The sequence below is a fragment of the Symsagittifera roscoffensis genome, chromosome 10 (assembly GCF_963678635.1).
Source record: "Symsagittifera roscoffensis chromosome 10, txSymRosc1.1, whole genome shotgun sequence".
In the NCBI taxonomy this organism is placed as follows: Eukaryota; Metazoa; Xenacoelomorpha; order Acoela; family Convolutidae; genus Symsagittifera; species Symsagittifera roscoffensis.
In genome coordinates, this window is record NC_087071.1 from 17,248,771 (window position 1) to 17,270,130 (window position 21,360).

Sequence of the window (21,360 nt, forward strand, 5' to 3'; positions counted from 1 at the left end):
GACCGTAGGTAAACTCAACAAAGGCGGAGAGACCGGGAAGACGGTTGCGAACTTGAAGGAGGATCTCGGTGCGGTCTAGCGTGTTGAAAGCATTCTCAAAATCCACTGTTAAGACGCCTTGGTGACCATGTTCCGAGCACTTTTTGACTGTCATTTTAGTAGCGTGGACGATGGCTTCCGAGCCACCGCTGGTAGCGACTCGAAGCTGGTGAGGACACAGAAAATCACGAGCTTCAGCGTTGGCGGCTTTAGCAAGGCATTTAGCAGTGAGCCTTCGGAGCACTTCGCCGACCGCAATTTGGTTCATGGTTACTTTCCATCATCTAGACGGCATTTTTTGTTGCGCTGGTGTTTTTAATCTTTGATTAACTCGAAATTTTCAAAAAAATGCCAAGGAGATAAATGATTTTGTTGTTGTCATGTTTTAGATTATCTGTACTAAAATCTAGCTAATTAGTCAACATGGAAGAAATTGGAATAACGGAGACACAAGCACCGGTCGATCCAACCATAACGCGACCCAGCACAGCCATTACTGACATTGGCTACGCATATACTGATTCCTCTCACGACGACGATCTCTACATCAAGTACAAGAAACTGCAAAAGCAACTCGAGTTTCTGAACGTGCAAGAGGAATATATCAAGGATGAGCAGAGAAACTTGCAGAATGAGTATCTTCATGCTCAAGAAGAGGTAAGACTACAGTGGATCCAGTTTGTGTTTGGACTTTTAACGGTTGCAACTTTGGTAATTGGTTTTCTCATTATTTTTCTTTAGTTAAGTAAGGAATAATTTGTATCCTAAGTTTTCTACCTGTAACAGTCGCCTACTTCGGTCACATATGAGGTTAAAGAAAAATAGGCCCTATAATCATTGGCTCAAGAGTCAGGGACACTATCTCTTGTGTTTTTCTACCTCGAACGGTCGGAGCCAATTCGGTTCACTTGCGACATGAGACTAAAAACCCGTTACAGCTTAAAGGCCACTACCAAAATAGCCCCCCCCCCACTCTAGAAAATAAGAACGTCCACATACTCAGGTCTCAAAATACACGAACGCCGTTAAAAACAGGGTCGGAACAATCCGTACAGTTACTTTTTATTAGACAGTGAAACTTTGATCCATTTCAGATGGATCAATCTAAAACTCTCCTTACCTCAACATAACAATCATAAAACACACTCAAGAAAACTAAATTGAGTACTCACATATTGGCACACTCGAGAATTGGGATAACTAAATTAATCAGTAACTCTAACATTAAGTATAATAACTTGAGAAGTTTGCTATTAATGAATTCCAGCAAGGGAAATAAGTTTTGACTCGAGAATTAAGTTTTGGAACTGGACCATTGGGACACCCCAGCTGTCCACCTTTCCACTGTGGGTTCACTCTGGTTCACCTCGAATAAATATGTTCTTCTTTTGTAATCGCTTCTTCTCCTATTTCAGGATAGGACAGCTCTACTCGCGTTTGATTTATATCTGGAAATTGCGAATAGCATTTTCCCGCTGCTTTTTTCAAGTACTTTCCCGCGATTGTAAATCGGTTGTTCTGATCTTATTTTTCTGATGTTTTCAGTTGTCGCGAGAAACTTGAGCATGACATGTCCAATTCGAATTTTTGAAAAATTCCATTTGACCCCAAAATCATGTCATTCGCATTGCTCAAGGTCAAACTTCCAAATATGACCGACTGGCACATACTCCCCGGACTCAAGATCGATGTCCTCATCGCGTGTTGCCGTCTGCCAGTGAATCTCCAGAATTCTGAGTGTAGCTCAAGATACAGTGCCAGTGGTCATTTACAGAAGTTTGCAGCAGACTTAAGTTTATCTACACCTCAAAATTCACAACCATGTAAAATTGTCACACTATCGCTGAACAGCAATCAAAATTTTCATATACCTGCACCTTAAATTTCCGCTTTTGAAGCTAATGATTAAAATTTCTTTTGTCTTATCCAATCAGAAAATTGTCATGCGGCATTTTGATTTATATAATAATCATAGCATATTAATAACAATACTTTGTTTCGTTAAAGTTTCTTTTTCGTGACCTCGGATTCCATCCGAGTTCACACTCGAGCCCCTTTCCTTCCCTCTCAAGACTCAAGAAACCCACACTGAGCTCCCTGCTCACTTCGTATTCCTAGCCTTCGAAGTGCTAGGCCCCGATGAGTTTGACACCGTGATCTGCCTTAGCAGCGCTTCCTCATCATCAGAGCTGATCACGATCTCTTCCCACGCTTTCAATTGCTCGAAGGATCGCATCCACTCCTTCTGCTCCTGCAACCTCATTGCCTGATTTGGTAAACCTTTCACTTTCAATTCCCTGTTCAAGCAAAAGGAATTGTGCAGGCTCAAGCTCACGTTCTTCGCGAATTCCTCCTCCAGTATCGATTCTCTTGCTTTGGTATTGTCTCTAGACACCCTACCGACTCTTTTCCAACCTCGTGATCGCATTTCGATGGGTCAGCAGAGGTCTCTTGAAGGCTTCCGGTCCTATTTCTGCCAGGAACTGTCGATATTCCTTTTGATATCTCTTCATGTGATCTTTCGTCACCATGTACAGCCAAGACGTCAACGTCGCTCGAAACCACGGAAAGAACCTATGCGGCTCCACACGTGCCTGACTTCCATTGGTATGGCGAATACCTTGCATGCAGTCTCAAACAACTCAAGTCTTCTGCTATGGCCAAAAACTAAATCTGATGCTTACAAATATCATGGAAGCGTGAAAAGTCTTAAATACCAACAAAGTATCCTCAATGTTCACAGCAGCTTTGTGGCACTAATTTATGCATGCACTGGAGAAACAGCGCCCGGCTTTGCTAAAACTGTCCAGAAGCTAGCTAAACAATTAAGCGAAAAACGAAAAGAATGATACTGCTACACAATTAATTTGATACGATCCAAAATATGTTTCGCACTACTGAGAAGGCATATTTATGTTAGAACGAGCACATAAGACATGATTTGTTTCAAATGAAACTTTAAAAAAAGAAGCCACTATTTCTCCAATATTCGAGAAATGACCCAGAAGTAGCGGAGATTTATAGACCAATATACATAATAGGCGCACCCTCAACAATATTAGAAAAGCGATTAATCTGAAAAATCAACAAATGCCTGTTATCTAACTAGTTTAGCAACATCGTTTTAGAACGTCACATTCAACCCTTGATGCAGTTCTGTATTGTACTTAATTTTTCTCCAAATCGATTGATAAAATGAAAACGCTGCCGTCTTTACTCGCTCTATTAATGGCTTTTAATTCGATTATTCATGAATTTTTTTATGATCGAATTAAATCATTTAGATTTCGCTTTACCATTAAAAAAGATCCATAAATTCACGAGCAATTAGCAACAAAAGACTATTAAGGAAGAGGAGGCGGAGCAATAAGCAGAAAGGTCCAAGTGCAGAATGGGTTTGAGAGCAGAAAAACAGAAAAATATTGACTTATATTGGTTTATACGGGCTAAATGACAAAAACGATTATTAGAATCGTCAAAGAATACCAAGAAAACGAGTAAATTATGCATGAGTTGGCAAATTTCATTGTTTTTTGATTAATTTTTTTTAAAATTCTTGATTAAGTTTCTCAAATTATGCATAAAATATTGATTGCTTTGGTATTATTGACATTTCTGCTAACTAATTTACCGATTAGCTTAAAAAAAGTTGATATTTTCATGTTTTTTTGCTTCTGGACCCATTCTGCTCTTAGACCATTCTGCTTATTGACTGGCCACTTTAGCAAGGACAGCCGGTTGCTGTACAAGAAACCTATATAACCGATTGTGTCGTTTCTGTGCTTGGTTTGATAAAAAGAGCAAGACAACAATTGTGATTGAGAGTGAATTAGGCAGATTCTTAAGCAACAATCAACTCAGACGTGCAAAGTAGTGCAATATTCAGATGGGTTACGTAGCAGTATTTAGACAACCGGGTATTTCTACTCGTCAGTAAATAGACAAACACTAACCAATCAGAATCGAGACAAAGAACAAATTATAAAATCTATCTATCTATCTATTATTATATATTAAAATGCGGGCTTCACTATCTCACCATGTTTAAGCTTTTTAACGTATTATTTTTGCATGTTTAACAAAAGAATTTTATCACGTTTAAACTATATCGTATATTGCAATGGTTAAGGTTTTTTCCCGTCTTTCCAGTTTAAATTCAGCGTTTATTTCATCAAATTTGAAATAAGCAACCCAATAGTAGGATATTAACAGAGTTTTGCCAGGTTTTGCGATTCTGGCCTCCATATGTGAAGAACCAAATCCTTTTAGTTTACGAGATGGGCAATTTTCGAGATTTTTCAAAAGTTTCTAGAAAATTTAATTTAAAAAAAATTCTCAATTTTTGATATTCTCACCCTGTAGTTGGGTGCTGTCAAGGTATTCTCAGGGGTTACAAATCTTGCTTTCAATTTTCACTTTTCAAATCTTTGTAGTTTTCGAGATATGACGTTTTTATGATTTTTTCAAAAAATTTTCAAAAACTTAGATTTTAAAAATTTCCAAAACGTTCAAGATCTCAATCTTGTTATTGGAATCTGTGAGGGTACTCTCAGGGGTTGCAAATTTTGCCTCTGATTTTGGCTGCTCAAATTCTTGGAGTTTTCGAGATATGACGTTTTTTTTGGATTTTTTTTCAGAAAACTTAGGTATAAAAAATTTCACAAAACTTGAAATTATCATCTTTGTAATGAGGCTTTGTCAGGGTACTCTCAGGAGTTGCGAGTTTTGCCTCACAAGTTGACTGCTCAAATTCTTGTAGTTTTCCAGATATGACGTTTTTTGTAATTTTTTCAAAAAAATTTTCCTGAAAATTAAGTTAATTTTTTTTTCAAAGTTTGAGTTTCCTAACCTGTAGTTGGGGGGCTGTCAGAGTAATCTAAGGGGTTGCAAATTCGGTCTCCAATTAAGAATGCCCAAATCATTTTTGCTTAAGAGATACGACGATTTTGTGATTTTTTTGGAGTGAAATTCCCAACCATGTAGTTGTGTACTTTCAAAGATTGCGAATATTGACATCAAAAAAGACTGCTCAAATTTTGGTAGTTTTCGAGATGTGAATACCTTTTTTTAAGAAAACTTAAGGTGAACTTTCTCAAAATCTGACTTTCCCAACGTTGTAGTTGGATACTGTAAGAGTACTCTCAGGAGTTGCAAATCTTGCGTCCAAATGCGACTGCTCAATTGCTTTCAGTTTCCCAGATGTGACGTTTCTTTGTTCATTTTAAATTTTTCGAAGAAGTTATATAAAACTTCACAAAATTTTATGGTTCTTCAAAATTTGTATAAAAAACATTGCAAAATTTGTAATTACGAATCCTGTAATTGGGTGCTGTTAGAGTTCACTCAAAGAATAGTTTTTTGAGTTGTTGAAAATTCGAAGCACCGTATGTGCGTTACACGCTAGAATTAATTATTTATTTCGAAAGGTCGCTTTCCGATCTCGATTGTGATTGGTTAATACAGTATTTGTCTGCGTACTGACGAGTAGACCGCACTCCATTCAGATGATACATTATTCTTTGGTGAACATTAGAATAAAACCTATGCTCTCCAGCTTCTATTAACTATGCTCTCTGAAGTTTTGAAATACATCTCTGGTCGAAATTAGCTTGACTTTATTCTAATGAAATTTGTAAATATATATTATTTTGATTGAGATTTTTCATTGAGCTTAATTTTATCAACACTATTTGAAGCAACCATTGGCATTTTCACCAGGAAAAAACCTCGTGGAGGATTGGTTGATATATCGTACTGAAGCCCGTTCAGTCGTGATGAAAAATGCTGCTATGAAAACTGCAATTTAGAGAAAAACTTGTCTGAATTTGCCGCTTTTTGACTTCACTCTCTTCGCCGTGCTAAAAAGTAGAGATATATAATAAAATATAATTTTCAATTTTTTTTCCAAAAATCAATGCTAAATAGTAGCTTTGCGTGTAGTTTGATAAGCTTCTTGCCAAAAAACCGGCTACTTTTGTTTGTTTTGAAATTTGTTGAGCGCTAGAATATTGTATTCTAGAATAATATTGTTGTATTCTAGAATAATATTGTCTGGATAATCTTAGCTAATAATGTGAAGTAGTCTAAATTTCTACTCATGCTTTCTAACAAAGAACAACATGAAGGGTGCGCTCAATGTATTTTAATTTAATCTCTGGCCAATGTTCCAGGTGAAGCGTATCCAGAGTGTGCCTCTGGTGATTGGCCAGTTCCTAGAGGCTGTGGACGCCAACTACGGCATTGTGGGATCGACCACTGGCTCCAACTACTATGTGAGACTGCTGTCAACTATAGACAGGGAGCTGTTGAAGCCAGGCTCATCTGTGGCTCTGCATAAACACTCCAACGCGCTGGTGGATGTGTTGCCCCCCGAGGCAGATTCCTCAATCAGCATGCTCAGGTAATGTATTCTTTGTATTTGTTGTTGTTATTTTTAATGTTATTACCGATTTTCCACTTCGTTGTTTGTAATGGTAGACAGCTGATTATGCATGTTTTGGCCTGGAAATCTGGCGGAACTATATAAATATGGGATAGACACTGGGTTTGTAAAAAACCAAACTCATTCTGCGCAATCTGGTTTTAATAACTGAGACCATTTCGTTTCGAGATTTTTTCATATCAATTTTTGAATGCATTCTTGTTCTTATGGTTTTCTGTCCTTTTTTCGAATTGACATTTTCTTTGACATTCTTATCTGATACTTTTGATACTCTTTGTGTTTACTACTAGATTTTGTATAAACGTGTCTGTATTTGTAGTGCGGATGAGAAGCCAGACGTGGACTATAGTGACATAGGGGGTATGGACACTCAGAAGCAGGAGATGAGGGAAGCAGTGGAACTCCCTCTGACCCACTTTGACCTCTACAAACAGATAGGAATAGACCCACCCAGGGGGGTGCTCATGTTCGGACCCCCAGGCAAGTGCCACTATCTTTATTGAATTCTAATTTCATATTATGAATAATTCATTTCCAAACTATTCTTTGACAGTTATTACAACAACAAAAGTTTTTAAATATCGTGGAATGTCGTAGATTTGTTTTTTTTTGTCATAAGTTCATAAGAAAAAAATGGCCTACCTGTTCCAAAATGAGACGCTACAATTCTACGGAAGTGTTTTTTTGTGTTGTATTTGATTTTCATTTTTGTCTGTCTCTCGTCTATCAAGTCAATAATCCCCCCAACTCGCATGAGTTTTTATGATGTAACGATTGCTATAATAAGTTGGATTTGAAGACCTATTATGAGCCATGGCCTTATTTTTCAGCTACCAATGTTCATAACAATAGGAGTGTAAACAAAAATTTTACTGCTGAAACTTCAATGCGGGCTAAAGGAAAAATATTTGTATGTTTGTATTGTGTAGTGTAGAGTGTTTAGTGTTTCAAGTTTGTCTGTTACGTTTTGTTTGTAGGGTGTGGTAAGACGATGTTGGCCAAGGCGGTGGCCCACCACACGACTGCCTCCTTCATCCGAGTGGTGGGCAGTGAGTTCGTGCAGAAGTACTTGGGGGAGGGGCCGAGGATGGTGAGGGATGTGTTTCGACTGGCAAAGGAGAACTCACCATCCATCATATTCATAGGCAAGTAGAGAATACAAATACTCAGACCAGCCAGGGTTGTAAAAACCATGTCAAAGTGAATACAGTTTATAAATAGCCGTCAAAATTTTTGTTCGGTATTCGTTTTGGAGATAAAATACATTGGTTGATAACACAGAATGAAGTTTAAATTGACTTCAGTTTCCTGAACGTAAGTTGCAATATTCGTTGCAGACGAGATAGATGCTATTGCAACCAAGAGGTTCGATGCCCAGACGGGAGCTGACAGGGAAGTGCAGCGGATTTTGCTGGAACTGCTCAACCAGATGGACGGATTCGACCAGACCACAAATGTCAAGGTGCAGTAGAGCTTAATAATTCACTTCTGCATAACTGAAGGACAGCGCATAAATTAAAGCAAGTAGCACAATGTTCCGACCACATTCAAAGATTTTTTTAAATACAAATTACTGTCTTTTCTTGTGCGTCATGTGATGATAGGTTTTTTCAAAGGTGTAGAAGTTTCTTGAACAAGGCATAAGCGACTACAATTGTCGTCAAAAAAGGACCAAAAAAATCAAATTTTCAATTTTCAGTTTTTTTTTGCCAGAGCACACTAAATGAAGCTTCCAAAACTAGTTTTCCCTTAAGTAAAGCTTAGGTTAATTTTTTTATGTATAACGAATTTTTATGAATGCTGCTTTTCAAGAAAGTTTGCGTATCTGAGGTTCCAGCAGTGCTCTAAAATTTGAAACTGGATAACCTCAAGAAAATGTTATCGACAAAAGTTTTCCATAACCTTCCCCGTCAAAAAAGTTCCCGTACACAACGCTGCCTTATCCCTAATCTATTCGTAGTACGTAACGTATTAACCACAATGTAAACATAGTTACGTTATATAAAATCGTGTACAATGTAATTCGTACAACGAAGTAAGTTCCAAAATGCCTAAAGATTTTCTGTAATAATAGTGATTAATCTTGGGTCGATTAGGTGATCATGGCCACCAACAGACAGGACACTCTGGACCCCGCCCTGCTTCGTCCGGGTAGACTGGACAGGAAGATAGAGTTCCCCCTGCCGGACAGACGCCAGAAGAGACTCATATTCTCCACCATCTGCAATCGCATGAATCTGTCAGATGAAGTGGACATTGAGGACTATGTCTCACGACCGGACAAAATCACAGGTAGAAGATTTAGACAATATATAAGCGTTTTTATTATCGTTTGTTTAGAGTATGCACCCATGCCTAGTGAAGTTTTCTAATGGAAATCAAAATAATGTATGTGAAGTTAGTTTTAATATACATTGGGATATTGTTTTTTTTATACGTTCAGCTGATAGAAATTTGAGAATAATAATTTAATACTAAAGCAGCCCGAATTTGTTGGTTTTATTTATTTGCAAGTTTCCTTTGGTTATAAATAAAAATTATCTCTTTTAGGTGCTGACATCAATGCCATCTGTCAGGAGGCAGGCATGCACGCAGTAAGGGAGAACAGATACATTGTGTTGCCCAAGGACTTCGAGAAGGGGTACAAGAACAACACTAAGAAGGGCGACCAGGAACTGGACTTCTACAAATAACGAGAATGATAAAAAAAGGAAAGACGGCAATTATTTGAAAAATTTTCATGACAATGAACATTGTTGAAACGGTAGAAGGACTGCTATTTTTTGAACTCATGGTTTTATGTAATTATCGAGCCATTAGATGTTGTGAATTGATTGAATGATAATTATGATGGCGTTGTTTTAAATTGTTCAGTTGATTAATGCAGGTAGGGATTTTTTCACAAGCTTTCATTTAGCAGAAACTTGATAAAATGGCTGAAATATCGTTTGTCTGTTGCTCGATATTTGCAGCATGGAAAAAGTCTGATTCATTTCTTTTGAATTTATTAAAAATTGAATGATCACACCATTTTGATGAACTTGTCTCCTTCAAGAGATTCGCTATCCCATCTTTCCTGCATTAATGCATAATTTATGTTATCATCATTTCTTTTGGCCATATCATTAGACCAGGTTTCGTAGGACAGATTTGGGAAAAGTGAGCAGTTCTTAGCAGGTTTGAACATAAATGGTTGGCAATATTCGAAACGTTTTTGCTTGAAAGATTTTGCTGCTCTGCGTTTCAAAGTGTTCCTTGGCTCAGTTATCAAAAAAATAGCTTTTGCGGAATTGCTTTTTGCATAAATTTCATGTGTTTTTAACCGATCTTCCACAAAGTTCCTTACGAGCTGAACATCTGGTAAAAGGCATTTTTAGATCGAGGGTTTTTTTCAGTTCCTAGAGTGTCATTGTTTTAAAAAATTACTAGATGGGAGCGATCGCGAAAGTTGAGCAAGAATTTTTTTAATGAGCAGTTTTCAATAAGCTATCGAGTTTTCTAGTTCGAATATATGCTTTCTTTTTTCAAATTAAGGTTGTTTTTATTAAGCATGATGTGATTACGCTTCCGATTAGCAAGCGTTACCAAATCAGAATAAAGACTGTTATCGGGAAAACTTCGATTGTAACAATCTCTTGGTTCATAATGAAATCAAAGTTCTAAGCATCTCCGGTACTTTTAGTCTGGAGGTAACGAATGAGATTGGGCGAAAAAAGATCCTTCCAAAGAGTTCGAATCTGACCAGGACTTGGTTTATTTCAAACTGGCTTATTGGATTATAATGTGTCTGCGTAAGTTTTGTCGGCTTAGTTGCCAAATCTCAGTCATTTTTGCCATATGCAGTTTTCATTGTAATTGCATTCTGTTTTCAAATTTTTCACGCATTTTTTAATTCTACTAGCCTTGACTACGTACATTTTGTTTTCGTTTCTTTTCCTTCAAAAAAATTTTCCGACCAGATAATTTCTTTTTGTAATTTATTGGCTCACACCTAATTGTGAGTGACGCGTGTGAACCATTATACGTATATTTTCCTCCGGATGGCAAAAAAACGTTAAAATCGCAGCATAGAACTTACAGTTCAAAGTTTTTCGTTACATTTATTTTCGCTTGATAATTGGTTTACATGTTGAATTTTAAACTTGTTTTTGAACGCCGTTGAGTGTTTCTTGACGTGCTTTCCGCAAATAGAACATCATGCCAGACATCATTTTCAATAAAGCTTTCTTCAAAAATTTTCCGTTATCTTTGGACTTAGTGGCTCCTTTTTCTTTTTGCAAGAAAGTCCAAACTATAAAAACAGTTTAGTGTTAAAAAAACTTAAATCATTTTACCGTTCAAGTTTCACTCTAGGGCAGATTTTTTGTATATAAAATCTCCCTAAATCCTCTGAAGTTTTTATTTTTTTAATAATCCATCAATTGATAGAAAAAATTACTGTCGATTTCATATAACTGTCTAAACTGGAGAGTTTTCTTTTTGATTCTAGCTCAAGCTATATTTTGTAACCAAATTTCAGGCAACATTTTTGGTGCCCAAGTTCCCCAATTAATCGAAACAATTTTCATTTATTTTCCCCGAACTTTGAATTAAGTTTTTCTTGTTTTCTGTTCGATCTACCAATTTACTCAAAATTTGATTTTTGCCTGGAAAAATATATCATTCAACAGCGTTTTCTAATCCAAAAAAGTTCGAATAAGGAAATTTTCTCTGCTAAAATCAGCTTACAACTTATGAAAAAAAATATATCTGAATTTAATCTCAATTTCTATTTTTTTGAAGTGTTATTTCAGATCAAACCATGTTTGGTTTTATCTTGAAAAATTCTATTTCAGTTAAAAATTAGATTTTGAAATATTTACCAAAATTTTTGAGAAACTAGAATTAATTGTGAGTCAAAATGCAGAAGTGTCAATTTGTTTGCTTTAAATACTCGCAACTGCACGAACATTCTAATAGGTACTGAGTTTAAAAACTTAAGACGATAATTGAGCAGCAAAAACATTCAATTAGTAGATGTTTCAAAAGTGTAAGTTTTAACAAATTTTTCAACAAAAGTAAAGCATTTGCGTCCACTCATTAGGTAATACTTTTTGATTTTATCAAAAAATGAAAGAAAAGAGTTACCATAACCATTGCAGTCACCACTGTAAGTTGAATGTTTTTGCATCAATCTCCACTGAAAGTTTCATGAAACTTTGATCTCGATTTTTAATTGCGTTGGTTTTGCCAGTAATCAAATCCTTTGAACAAAAGCACATAAATATCTTGCTATAAAAGCACTAGTTTTAAAAACGTTTTGAAGCCATCAACCAATTAGGATGAAGCATTCATTCCACAGCATTTTTCTATTTTTTGATTTTAATCATTTAGGTTGAGGTACTCACAGATGCAAGTATTCAAAATTTTAGTCGATTTTAATGTGTTCGAATTTCCTCAAAAACTCAGCCACATAAAGTTTGGAAATACAACAAAAAAATAATATGATTTTCACCAATTTCATTACTATACCTCTATCTTACTTGTTTGTAGAAGTTTCAATTTATTGAATGGCCATTTCAGACATTTTGAATGCTTCTGATGCAAAGTTTTTTTCCTCATTTATTCAAACGTTTTGCGTTGGTTTTACCATCAATAATTTTTACCATCAATCAACAAAATTGTCATCAATAGATAAATTTTTAAAAACATTTATTTGAAAAAAGTAATTGCGTGGTGTTTGTTTGATAATTTTTTAGTTTTAGACAATTTTAAATGAACTTCTTTTGTCTTATATTCCACAATAATTGTAATCCATTTTCAAAACCCAAAACGTATGCTAACTTCCCCCGAGGATTTCTATGCTCTTCTTTTGAGTTATTTAAAAAAAAAAGTTTTGCATGATAGGTATCAATCTTTTTTGGAGCTTACTCAACGCATATTCGATTGCCAGAAAAACTATTATTATAACTTTGACAACAAGACTAAACAGAACCGGATTGCTTTCTCTTTATATGGGAGTTTACGTTCGTGCAGTTAATTGTATAAAATTTACAGTTCGAACCCTTTAAAATGCAACAGTCTTACGATGTCTTGATGCTTCTGCGCTTGTGTATTATGTGCCACTTTTGAGACATGCAGCCCTCGTTGCGGTTCATTGACGGCATCTCAATGACAAAAACAAAAATCTTAATTTAGTTTACGAAAATGGAATTAAAAAACAAAAAATGTCTGGTAGATTTATAATTCTCTCGAACTGTTGCGATACTCAATTCGTTTTTTTTGACAAGATGGAAAAATGTCTTTAATTTGTCAATATTTTATTTTAAAAAAAGCAAAAAAGGTTTTAGTTTTTTCAACATTAAAAGATTTTTGAAAAATGCTTTGGTATATGTCAAGTTTTTCAAATCTTCTTTTCTGAGTCCAATGAAAAAATCTTATTTGTTTTTTTTTATGAGTTTATGAAAAAAAAACAAATAAACTAGTTTTTGCGTGCCTAAATACAATTCATTGTGTTTCTTGAATAATTTTTATTTGGTTTCAATAGGATCATCTTTTGATGCTTCTCCTTTCTTTTCCGCAAAGTATGTTTGCTGTTGCTTATTGATTTTGCCCTTATGCCTTTAACTTGAATAGATGGAAGCAGGTTTCAGTTTAAATTTTTTCAATGCAAGGTTTTTAGAGCTAAACAAATCTTTCATTTTTTGTTTGATTTTTTGAAAATTCAAAATCATTTGGAATTGAGTCTTTTCTTGAGTAGATATCTTAATAAAAACTGATCAGACAAAAAAAGAAAAAATAACAACTCTGGGATTTCTAAAAAATTGAGAAGGCAGTATGAGTCATCTTCAGTGCCATTTATGAAAGTTCGTTCAAATACTGAAAGTTTTTTTATAAGACCTTTCAATTTTTATTGCCGTTCTAATGATTTGTAGGAAAAATTCATAGTAAACCAAAATTATTGTGTCTCTACTCACAATTCTTAATGTTCTTTGAAAAGTTGTCAGCTCAATGTAATTCTAGTTAGTTCATCTTTTGGTCAAGATTTTCATTTAGTAATTTTTTTTCTAAATGCTAAATAAATGATTTTATTCGATTGTTGTTCTGTCAAATGGCGATTTTTTTAATCAACTTCATTGTATGGTTTATCTTAATTTGCAATGGAAAGGATCAAAAAATTGCCAAGTACTGCAAAGAAAAGGCTATTCGCAAAAAATCAGAAGTTTCTATGTTTTATCCAGAAACTGAATTCTGCGCAAACTATCGTGTCAGCGAAGTGTTCGCAAATAACAAAAACTTCAATTTCTAACCTGATTCGTTGAAGATAATTGGTTATTTTATTGATGGCTAGGGTGATTATGATGGCTTGATGGCTGATGTAAAAAGCTATCATGTCTATTTTTCTATGAAAATTGAATGAACTTGACTATCTAATTGTTTTCACTCAATTGTTTCCAAAAGAATTCTAAGGAAAGTGAAAAATTTTAAAATGTTTTAACTTGTCGCGACTTAAGTTCTTCAAACCTTCTTCAAACCTTCCTTTCTGATCCAATGAAAATCCCTTTTCGTTTTTTTTCCTATGAGTTATACGAAAAACATAACTGGTTTTTGCGTGTCGATATACCACTCATTGTGTTTCTTGAAGAAGTGCAGTTTTTATCTGCAAAGATTAGGTGAACATCATTACTTATATCGAAAAAATGAGTGTCATAGGCTCTATTCAAGTTTTTTGGCCTCCATCAGAGAAGTATTCAATCAGCTTATTGGAGCAGCTCAACAAAAGAAATCAAACATGCAACTTACACAAATGTGCAAAAAGACAAAAAACTAAATATAAAAACAATTTAATTTTAAAAAATTAAATCATTTGTCCGTTCAAATTCGGTTCTAGGGGAGTGTTTTCCTAAATAAAATTTTCCTAAAACCTCTGAAATTTTTATGTTTTTAATTATGTTTTTAATCTCCGAACCATTTCTTTTTGCTGCGCGCATTTTTTTTATTGTTGCTTCAGGTATTTTTCAAACTTACCTTGACTTCGTACTGTCGTCTTTGTTTTTTTTAAGCTTAAAAGCTCCTCGGTCCAATTTTTTTCGGCCTTTTTTATCGACCTAATGACCTAATTTTTAATTTTGGGTCTTTTCAGGGAAGAACAATTATAACACACACCTCTGCACTTTTCAATTTGGTCGCAGGTTTACCAATCGGTGTGTAGAATTTTTTTTCATTCTGTAAAATTATTTTCAAATTTATCGAAAAAATTTTAGTTTTTCTCAGAAAGTTCTACTAATTTACAAAAAAGCGCATCAATTGAAAGACCGCCTACTCCCATATGAGCCTGCATGCTCCCATAGAATCTTTTTTTTACTTTACCCCTCTGTCTACAGCCGTGTTGGGGGAATAAATAACCCATATTTTGATTTTCGTTTTCTCAATAACTAACCCTCTCAAATCTGGGTGTATGTTTTCAATAAGTGGAACGGCTTTGAAAAGCTCCCTGCGTAAGCCGCTGCAGCCAATATGTTTTTAAACAAAGTTATGGTCCTCTGAATAGTCACATTTTTCGTTTGCGTATGTACTGTGAATCTGTTTGACATATCTCAAAACTAGCCTCTGAAATCTGATATTGTGGGTTCAATGGAGATAAAGGACAATGGAAAGCTCCGCTACTCGCAAATTGTCTTACACAAAAATTTATTTCTTTCAGAAAAGTCAAATTTTTGATTTATGACCGTTTTTAAAATTTTTTGACGGTTCACGAGAACTACCTTCCAAAATCTGAGATTTTGGTTTCAATCAAAAATACAGGTTGCATGAATCCCTTAGGCATGAGGGGCTACGCCATATTGTCTCCACAAAAAGTTACGATTCTCGGAAGTTTGAAAGTTACATTTATTGACAATTTTTTTTTCTCCCTAACTATTTTGCCAAATCTGATAACGTGGGTTCATTCAGAAACAACAGATTGAAAACCTTTTTAGAATTTGCTATGTTCAGTTTGCTTATGCAAGAAATTATGAACTTCAAACAAAACAAAGTTTTAAAACTTTGACAGTTTTTTTGTAAACATTTTAGCTTAACACGAACACTACTATGCCCATTCTCAGGTTGTTTTTGATCAAGAAACCCAGCAATGGAAATCTATTCTGCTAAAGCAGCCAAACTGAATTTTGCAGATAAATGTTAACGATTTTGGAAAGTCTTTTGACCGTTTTTTAGAAACTTTGAATTTCCTCAAAACTTATACAATCAAATCTGAGATGAAAACATCAGTTGAAATAATCGGTGACTCCTTATTTTGTGAGAGAAAATTTATTTTCTTGTGGAAAATGATTATCTCGAAATTTTTCACTCTTCTCTCTTTTTTCAGTAGAGAAAATATGAAGTCCAATCAACAAGGTTTTTGGTAAAGTTCATTTTTTGAAATCAAATTTTTGGTGCCGCATCAGTAAAGCAAATTCAATCGACATCAAACACGTACCTACATCTTTAACTGGCTCTTAATTGTTTTATCGAGACATCCGAAAACTTTGGCTCACTTAGTTTTTTCAACATTTAAATTTTTTTCGCCTTTGTGTAAAAAAATTTACCAATAAGTAAGTTAAACTTTTGATTGAATGACTATGGGATTAGTACACAGTTTTTCTTTTCAAAGTAGTTGAGTTTTTTGAATTTGTGAAGAGTTGATTCTCGAAATGTGCGCCTGACATCAAGACAAAAACAACAAATCTTTTTTAAAAGAGACATTTTAGATCACTCAAATTGATAGGAGGGAGTTAGTAACTGATTTTTGTACAAACCAACCACTCTAGGCGCGTCTGACTTGTTCCCATTTGTACAGAACACCTACGTCCCAATGTAACGACCAAAAAACCTGAAAGGAACCTACTTTATGACGACAAGTCCATTAGCTTAGAGTTACACAACCGTCATTTTGCCCTTTTTCAAAAAAAAAATTAGTAGTTTCTAATAATCAAACTATATTGGGCTCACAGAGATGCTCGTATTGGCTGTCATATGCCATCAAAATGGAAAATTTAGTTGTTCGAAATGTGTTACAACGAAACAAGGGAGAAACAACAATTTTTTTCGAGTGTTCAAATTTTCAAATAAATCATGATTGTTTCGCAATGTTGACCATCTGATACTGACAGCAAGTTCGTTCTCTCTTGTCTTCTTATAACATACCACTGGCCTATTGGTGAACACTTGACACGGCGTTTTGACAAAAAAATAACCAGACTCATGTAAGCTTTCACACGAAACATGTTTTTACCCTGCATAGATAACAAAACTTTTTACTATTATGATTGTTTCTAGTTACAGCGATGGACTTTTCTAGTTGGTACCATAGGGAGTATGATAGGCTGACCAATTGACAATATCTTGTTTTTTTACGGGTATTGTTGACAAACAACCATCTGGCGTAAATTTCAATTCTGTTTTTTTAAACACGAAATAAACGCAAGTAATTATGCAAAAAAAACTAACAATGATTTAAGCAGTCGCAAACTTTACGTATGTAGTTCCATTTTTTGAGCAAAAAAATGACTAGTTTTGTTTTTTGCTTTTCGTTTCCAACTGACTTACGAAGAATTTTCATCAGCCATGGTTGAGTTATACGACTGATGTAAAGTATTACTCATCAGTTGCGCCTGTATTAATCATAGGCTGTAATTTTCATGTTCAATATCAACCACAGACTTTTGTACGTAGTTTTCAGAGCACAATTCAACAAGACGCAATTCTACTGACATAAACCTAAAATCAAACCAGGCCGCTTATTGCAGTCACTAAAACGCTTGTTCAAGAAATGGTTGTTTCTATCAGAAGTTGTTGACAGTAACATTTTTTTTCAATTTGGTATGTTGTTTTCTTGTTTTATTGCAATTTTTTTTATGTATATAGCGCTTTCGATAATCAGAAATTCAACAACTGTTAAGCAATGGAAAATTAACTAAGTGCTCAGGAAAGAAGCAACCCAAAAGCCCTTGGGATCATTGTCAAATCTTGAAAGATCTTTAAAAAATCTAATTAACTTCAAAACAAACGAAACGATCAATGAAACAAATTAAAACTTACATTTAAATTTTATAGTATCAAGCATTTTGAAATTGAAGTTTTTTAGGCTGAAATAAAAAAAAATCGCGTGGTGATTTTTTAAAAAGTTTAATAATTTTTTTTTCAAATTGCCTCCTGCTGATTTTTTTATGACAAAAAAAGTTAAACTAGATATCTGTTTCAAATAATCATATAAATAAACTTCGGATGTTAGCCACATAAACAGTAATTCGATAATGAAAATTTTAAAAAATCAATAAAATGTAGATTTTTTAACAAATTTTAGTAAACTTTGCTTCAATTCTAGTTAGTGATACCTCTTTTTTGTTGAAAGTTTTTTTTCTCCATAAAGTTTGTTAAAAAGTTTGAGAAAATTTAAAGTTAATTTTCCTACAGATCATTAAAAATCTTGAAAAATCTTCCAATAACCTTAAAGAATCTTGATGATCTTTCCAAAGATTTCAAGAAAGTTCACATGTGAGCTGCAGAGCCATCATACAGGTTTCTGAGAATGTGTTCATATTTCTTGTACTGATAAAGTTTTTATAAAACACAAAATTTTTCAAGAGCTTCCTCGCTATCTTTGATAAATCTTCAAGATTCTTCAAGATCTTAGCCCATTTTCAAGATGATGAACTCAGTTCGGAAACGACAGGGCTTATATCTCAGTCAGCGATCGTTCCTCTGAATACCATAAAGTTTTTTTCACCTGACTTGCAGTTAAACGCACCAAACCATTTTTTGTCTTCACAGCTAACGAAAGGTTAGTAACCTATATGCAAAACGTTTTTAACGGAGTTGCCAGAGTACCAGAGATTTTTCGACTTGCATTCTAGAAATTGTCAAGGCCAGATTTTTGAAGTTATTTCAAAGCCTTTAGTTAGCTTGGGCAGTGTTTCGCAAGTTTTTTTCGCAACGTAGTTACGCAACGTTTCGCTCAGTCTCCTAGAACTACTCACCTGTAATTTTATTTTTAAATTTTAAAGAGACATTTTGCGAGTTATCGTTTTTATAATCTGCAGCTTACTTTAAAATATTGTTAGTAAAAACTCTCTCTCTAAATTGGTTTTGATTGCCCACAGCTCCAGTTTTGAAAATGAGAAAACGTTTGCTGGACTTTCTCTCGCTTTACAGAATACAAAAGGGAATTCAGTCTTTCGAAACTCAAAAACCCGGGCTGAAGGTAAACTAGACGCTTAGTTTTGACGGAGTATCAACGAGGAATAAATAGTTCGCCAAGTTGATGTAAAACTGAATGACAGGCGAAAAAGTTGTTTTGTAGCACTCCTGGCACTGGATTGTTCCACTGTTTTTGAGTGGTTAGCTAAATTTGAGTGGTTAGCTAAAGGAGAAGAATTACTTTTGCTGCTAAGGGATATATTAAACCGATAGGACTGAAAACAAACAGTGGTATGAATGTTTTGAGATCAGTTTTATAAAAAAAAGAAATGTGTTTGACTAATTGAGCTAAATTTGACATAAATATGCAAATTGTTGTTAAAGTGGACGTTTATCTAGCTTTATCGGACCTAATTTGACATAACTTGCGCAAAATTTTGTTAAAACGAAATTTTGTCTATCTTAATTGGATTTAATTTGACATAAATTGAGCAAAAATCTGTTTAAAGGGAAGATTTTATATCTTAATTGGATGTATTTTGGATGACTTATAGACATATAACCCCTAAAGAGAGATAAACTCTGTCTCTAGCTTTTTGAAGTTGGAAACTGACTAAAAGAAACTCACTTTCCTAATATTTTGCAATAACTAGAGTTAATTCTTATGTTTTCAGACCTATATATTTTTTAAGGTGTAGTTCTCTGCTCAAGTCGCACCGGTTTTACTAAATGAAACGTGGGGTCGATTGTTAGATCCCTTTGTTTCAATTAATAACTAAAGTTAAGTATACGTCTCATACTTGATGTCCATAGGGTTTAAATGATATTTATAAAAACACATAAGTTTAATGAGGTTGACTAAATAAGCATAGATGAGTTATAAATGGATGAACAACTGTCTTAAATACCAAAATAGGTTAGGGGTATTTAGGTTAAGTTACATTAATTTAAGTAAAAAGAAAGCATTAGAATCATACCTCTGTCAGATCTGGAATGCTATATTTTTCAAAAGTACTTTTTATTTAAAAAAAATTAGTGATAATTAAAAAAGGAAACTAGTTCTACTCGACTGAGCGAGTGGGGAAAATAATAATTCTGAAGATTCAGATTGATCTATTTCTCAGCTATTTGGCTGAGACAAATCTGCACCTACAGTCTAGGCTTCAAACTTTATTTCCCCCTTTTCTTCATACTCTTGCTGAATTTGACATTTGCAACCTATTGGTTTTTTAGCATGAAAACACAATAAATTAAAAGATCAGGGCGATTTATCAGTGTTGCACCTGCCTTACTTAATTAAAAATGCAAGGCCTTTTGTTAGGATTGGGAAAAAATTATGGGTTTTGTCGCCGCGCTGTCTGCTTTGTAAGGAAAGAAAGTAAACCAGTCCGCCTAAATGGCAATACACTTGTTTTGAATATGCAGGCGAAAAGTCACAGAAAAAAATGAGTCCAATCTTAGAAGAATTATTTAAATCAAAAGGATATTTAAAATGTTAGAAAACTAAGTTAAACCATAAGTCAGTGTAGTTTATGCAAAACTACACAACCAAGCACTAAAAATTCGACCTTGCTCTGGTTGATTGAAATTTTTTGTTCTGAAAAAAATGGGCTATAGGGTAGGTTGTAACTCAAATTGAGCAAAAATTTGAAATTTTCTTAGGCTGAATTATAGGGAAAAAATCTCTCACTTAGAATTATCGGAAAATAAAATAAAACGACACTGCTTGTGTCCAGGCGAAGGACTGAATGTTCGGACTTTCTCTTAAGGTCTATGGAGCAGTAAAAAATTGAAAAAATTAAATGTAACAAAAAAAGTTTTTTTTTTAAATTTGAGAGTTTTTGTAAAAATCATTCCCCACACGCCTTATAAAAAACAAAGTGATAATTTTTGCTCCTAGTAACAAATCAATTCTAGCAAAGGAGCTTCCCTCAACAAATTTGAAACGGTTTCCAAAACGGATTAAATTTCCGCTTACGCTTTAATAGCGCGAAAAATATCGCGCGTTAATTGTCCCAAATTGGGCTTTAAAGAGAATCTTTAAGCCTCCATAACTACACAAAAAGTTATCACAGATGATTTTTTTTTTCAATTTCAAGCTCAAAACATCAAAAATTTTTGAATGAAATTTTTTTTTGTCAAAAATGGCTAGTTTAAAAGTCGAAATTTGTCTGAAAAAAACCGAAATTTGTCTGAAATTTGTCTGAGTACAAAATTCCGTTACTTTCATTACGAACGTCGGAACAAAAATATAAATATTAGTTCAATAGTACGTCATTGTAGATTTTCAACGATTCAAACAGCTGTGTTTGTGTTCTTGAACTAATAGAATCAGTAAGAGTTAATTCAAAATGATGCCTGACAAATGGACTAGTGAAATTTTAGTAACTGGAACTGGAGAAAATCCCGAAGAAATAATTTTGAGATGAGTTTCAAAATCAAACAAGACTGCTCGTATCAAAGTGAATTTCTGAGTGTTCCGACAGCTTTTAGAGCTCTATGGAGCAGTAGTAGTAGCATGAACAAATTAAATGTAATAAAACAAAAAAAATTTTCTTCTTAATTTGAGATTTTTTGTGAAAATCATCCCCCCACACGCCAAATAAAGTGCAAAATGATAATTTTTTCTGCTAGTAACAAATCAATTATGGCATATAAGCTTCCTTCGATCAATTTGGAACAATTTTTAAGACGGATTAAATCTCCGCCTATGCGCGTTAATT

General features: G+C 34.3%; 1 protein-coding gene across 1 annotated transcript; it reads left to right on the plus strand.

Moving 5' to 3' along the window:
* Positions 1-431: 431 nt before the first annotated feature.
* LOC134855102 (26S proteasome regulatory subunit 6B-like) lies at positions 432-9,551 on the plus strand. Its single transcript, XM_063871486.1, has 7 exons — positions 432-696; positions 6,210-6,439; positions 6,801-6,961; positions 7,459-7,626; positions 7,819-7,943; positions 8,578-8,773; positions 9,032-9,551. Exons 1-7 carry the CDS (start codon positions 463-465, stop codon positions 9,172-9,174), a joined length of 1,257 nt encoding a protein of 418 aa, XP_063727556.1. The 5' UTR covers positions 432-462; the 3' UTR covers positions 9,175-9,551.
* Positions 9,552-21,360: the final 11,809 nt, after the last annotated feature.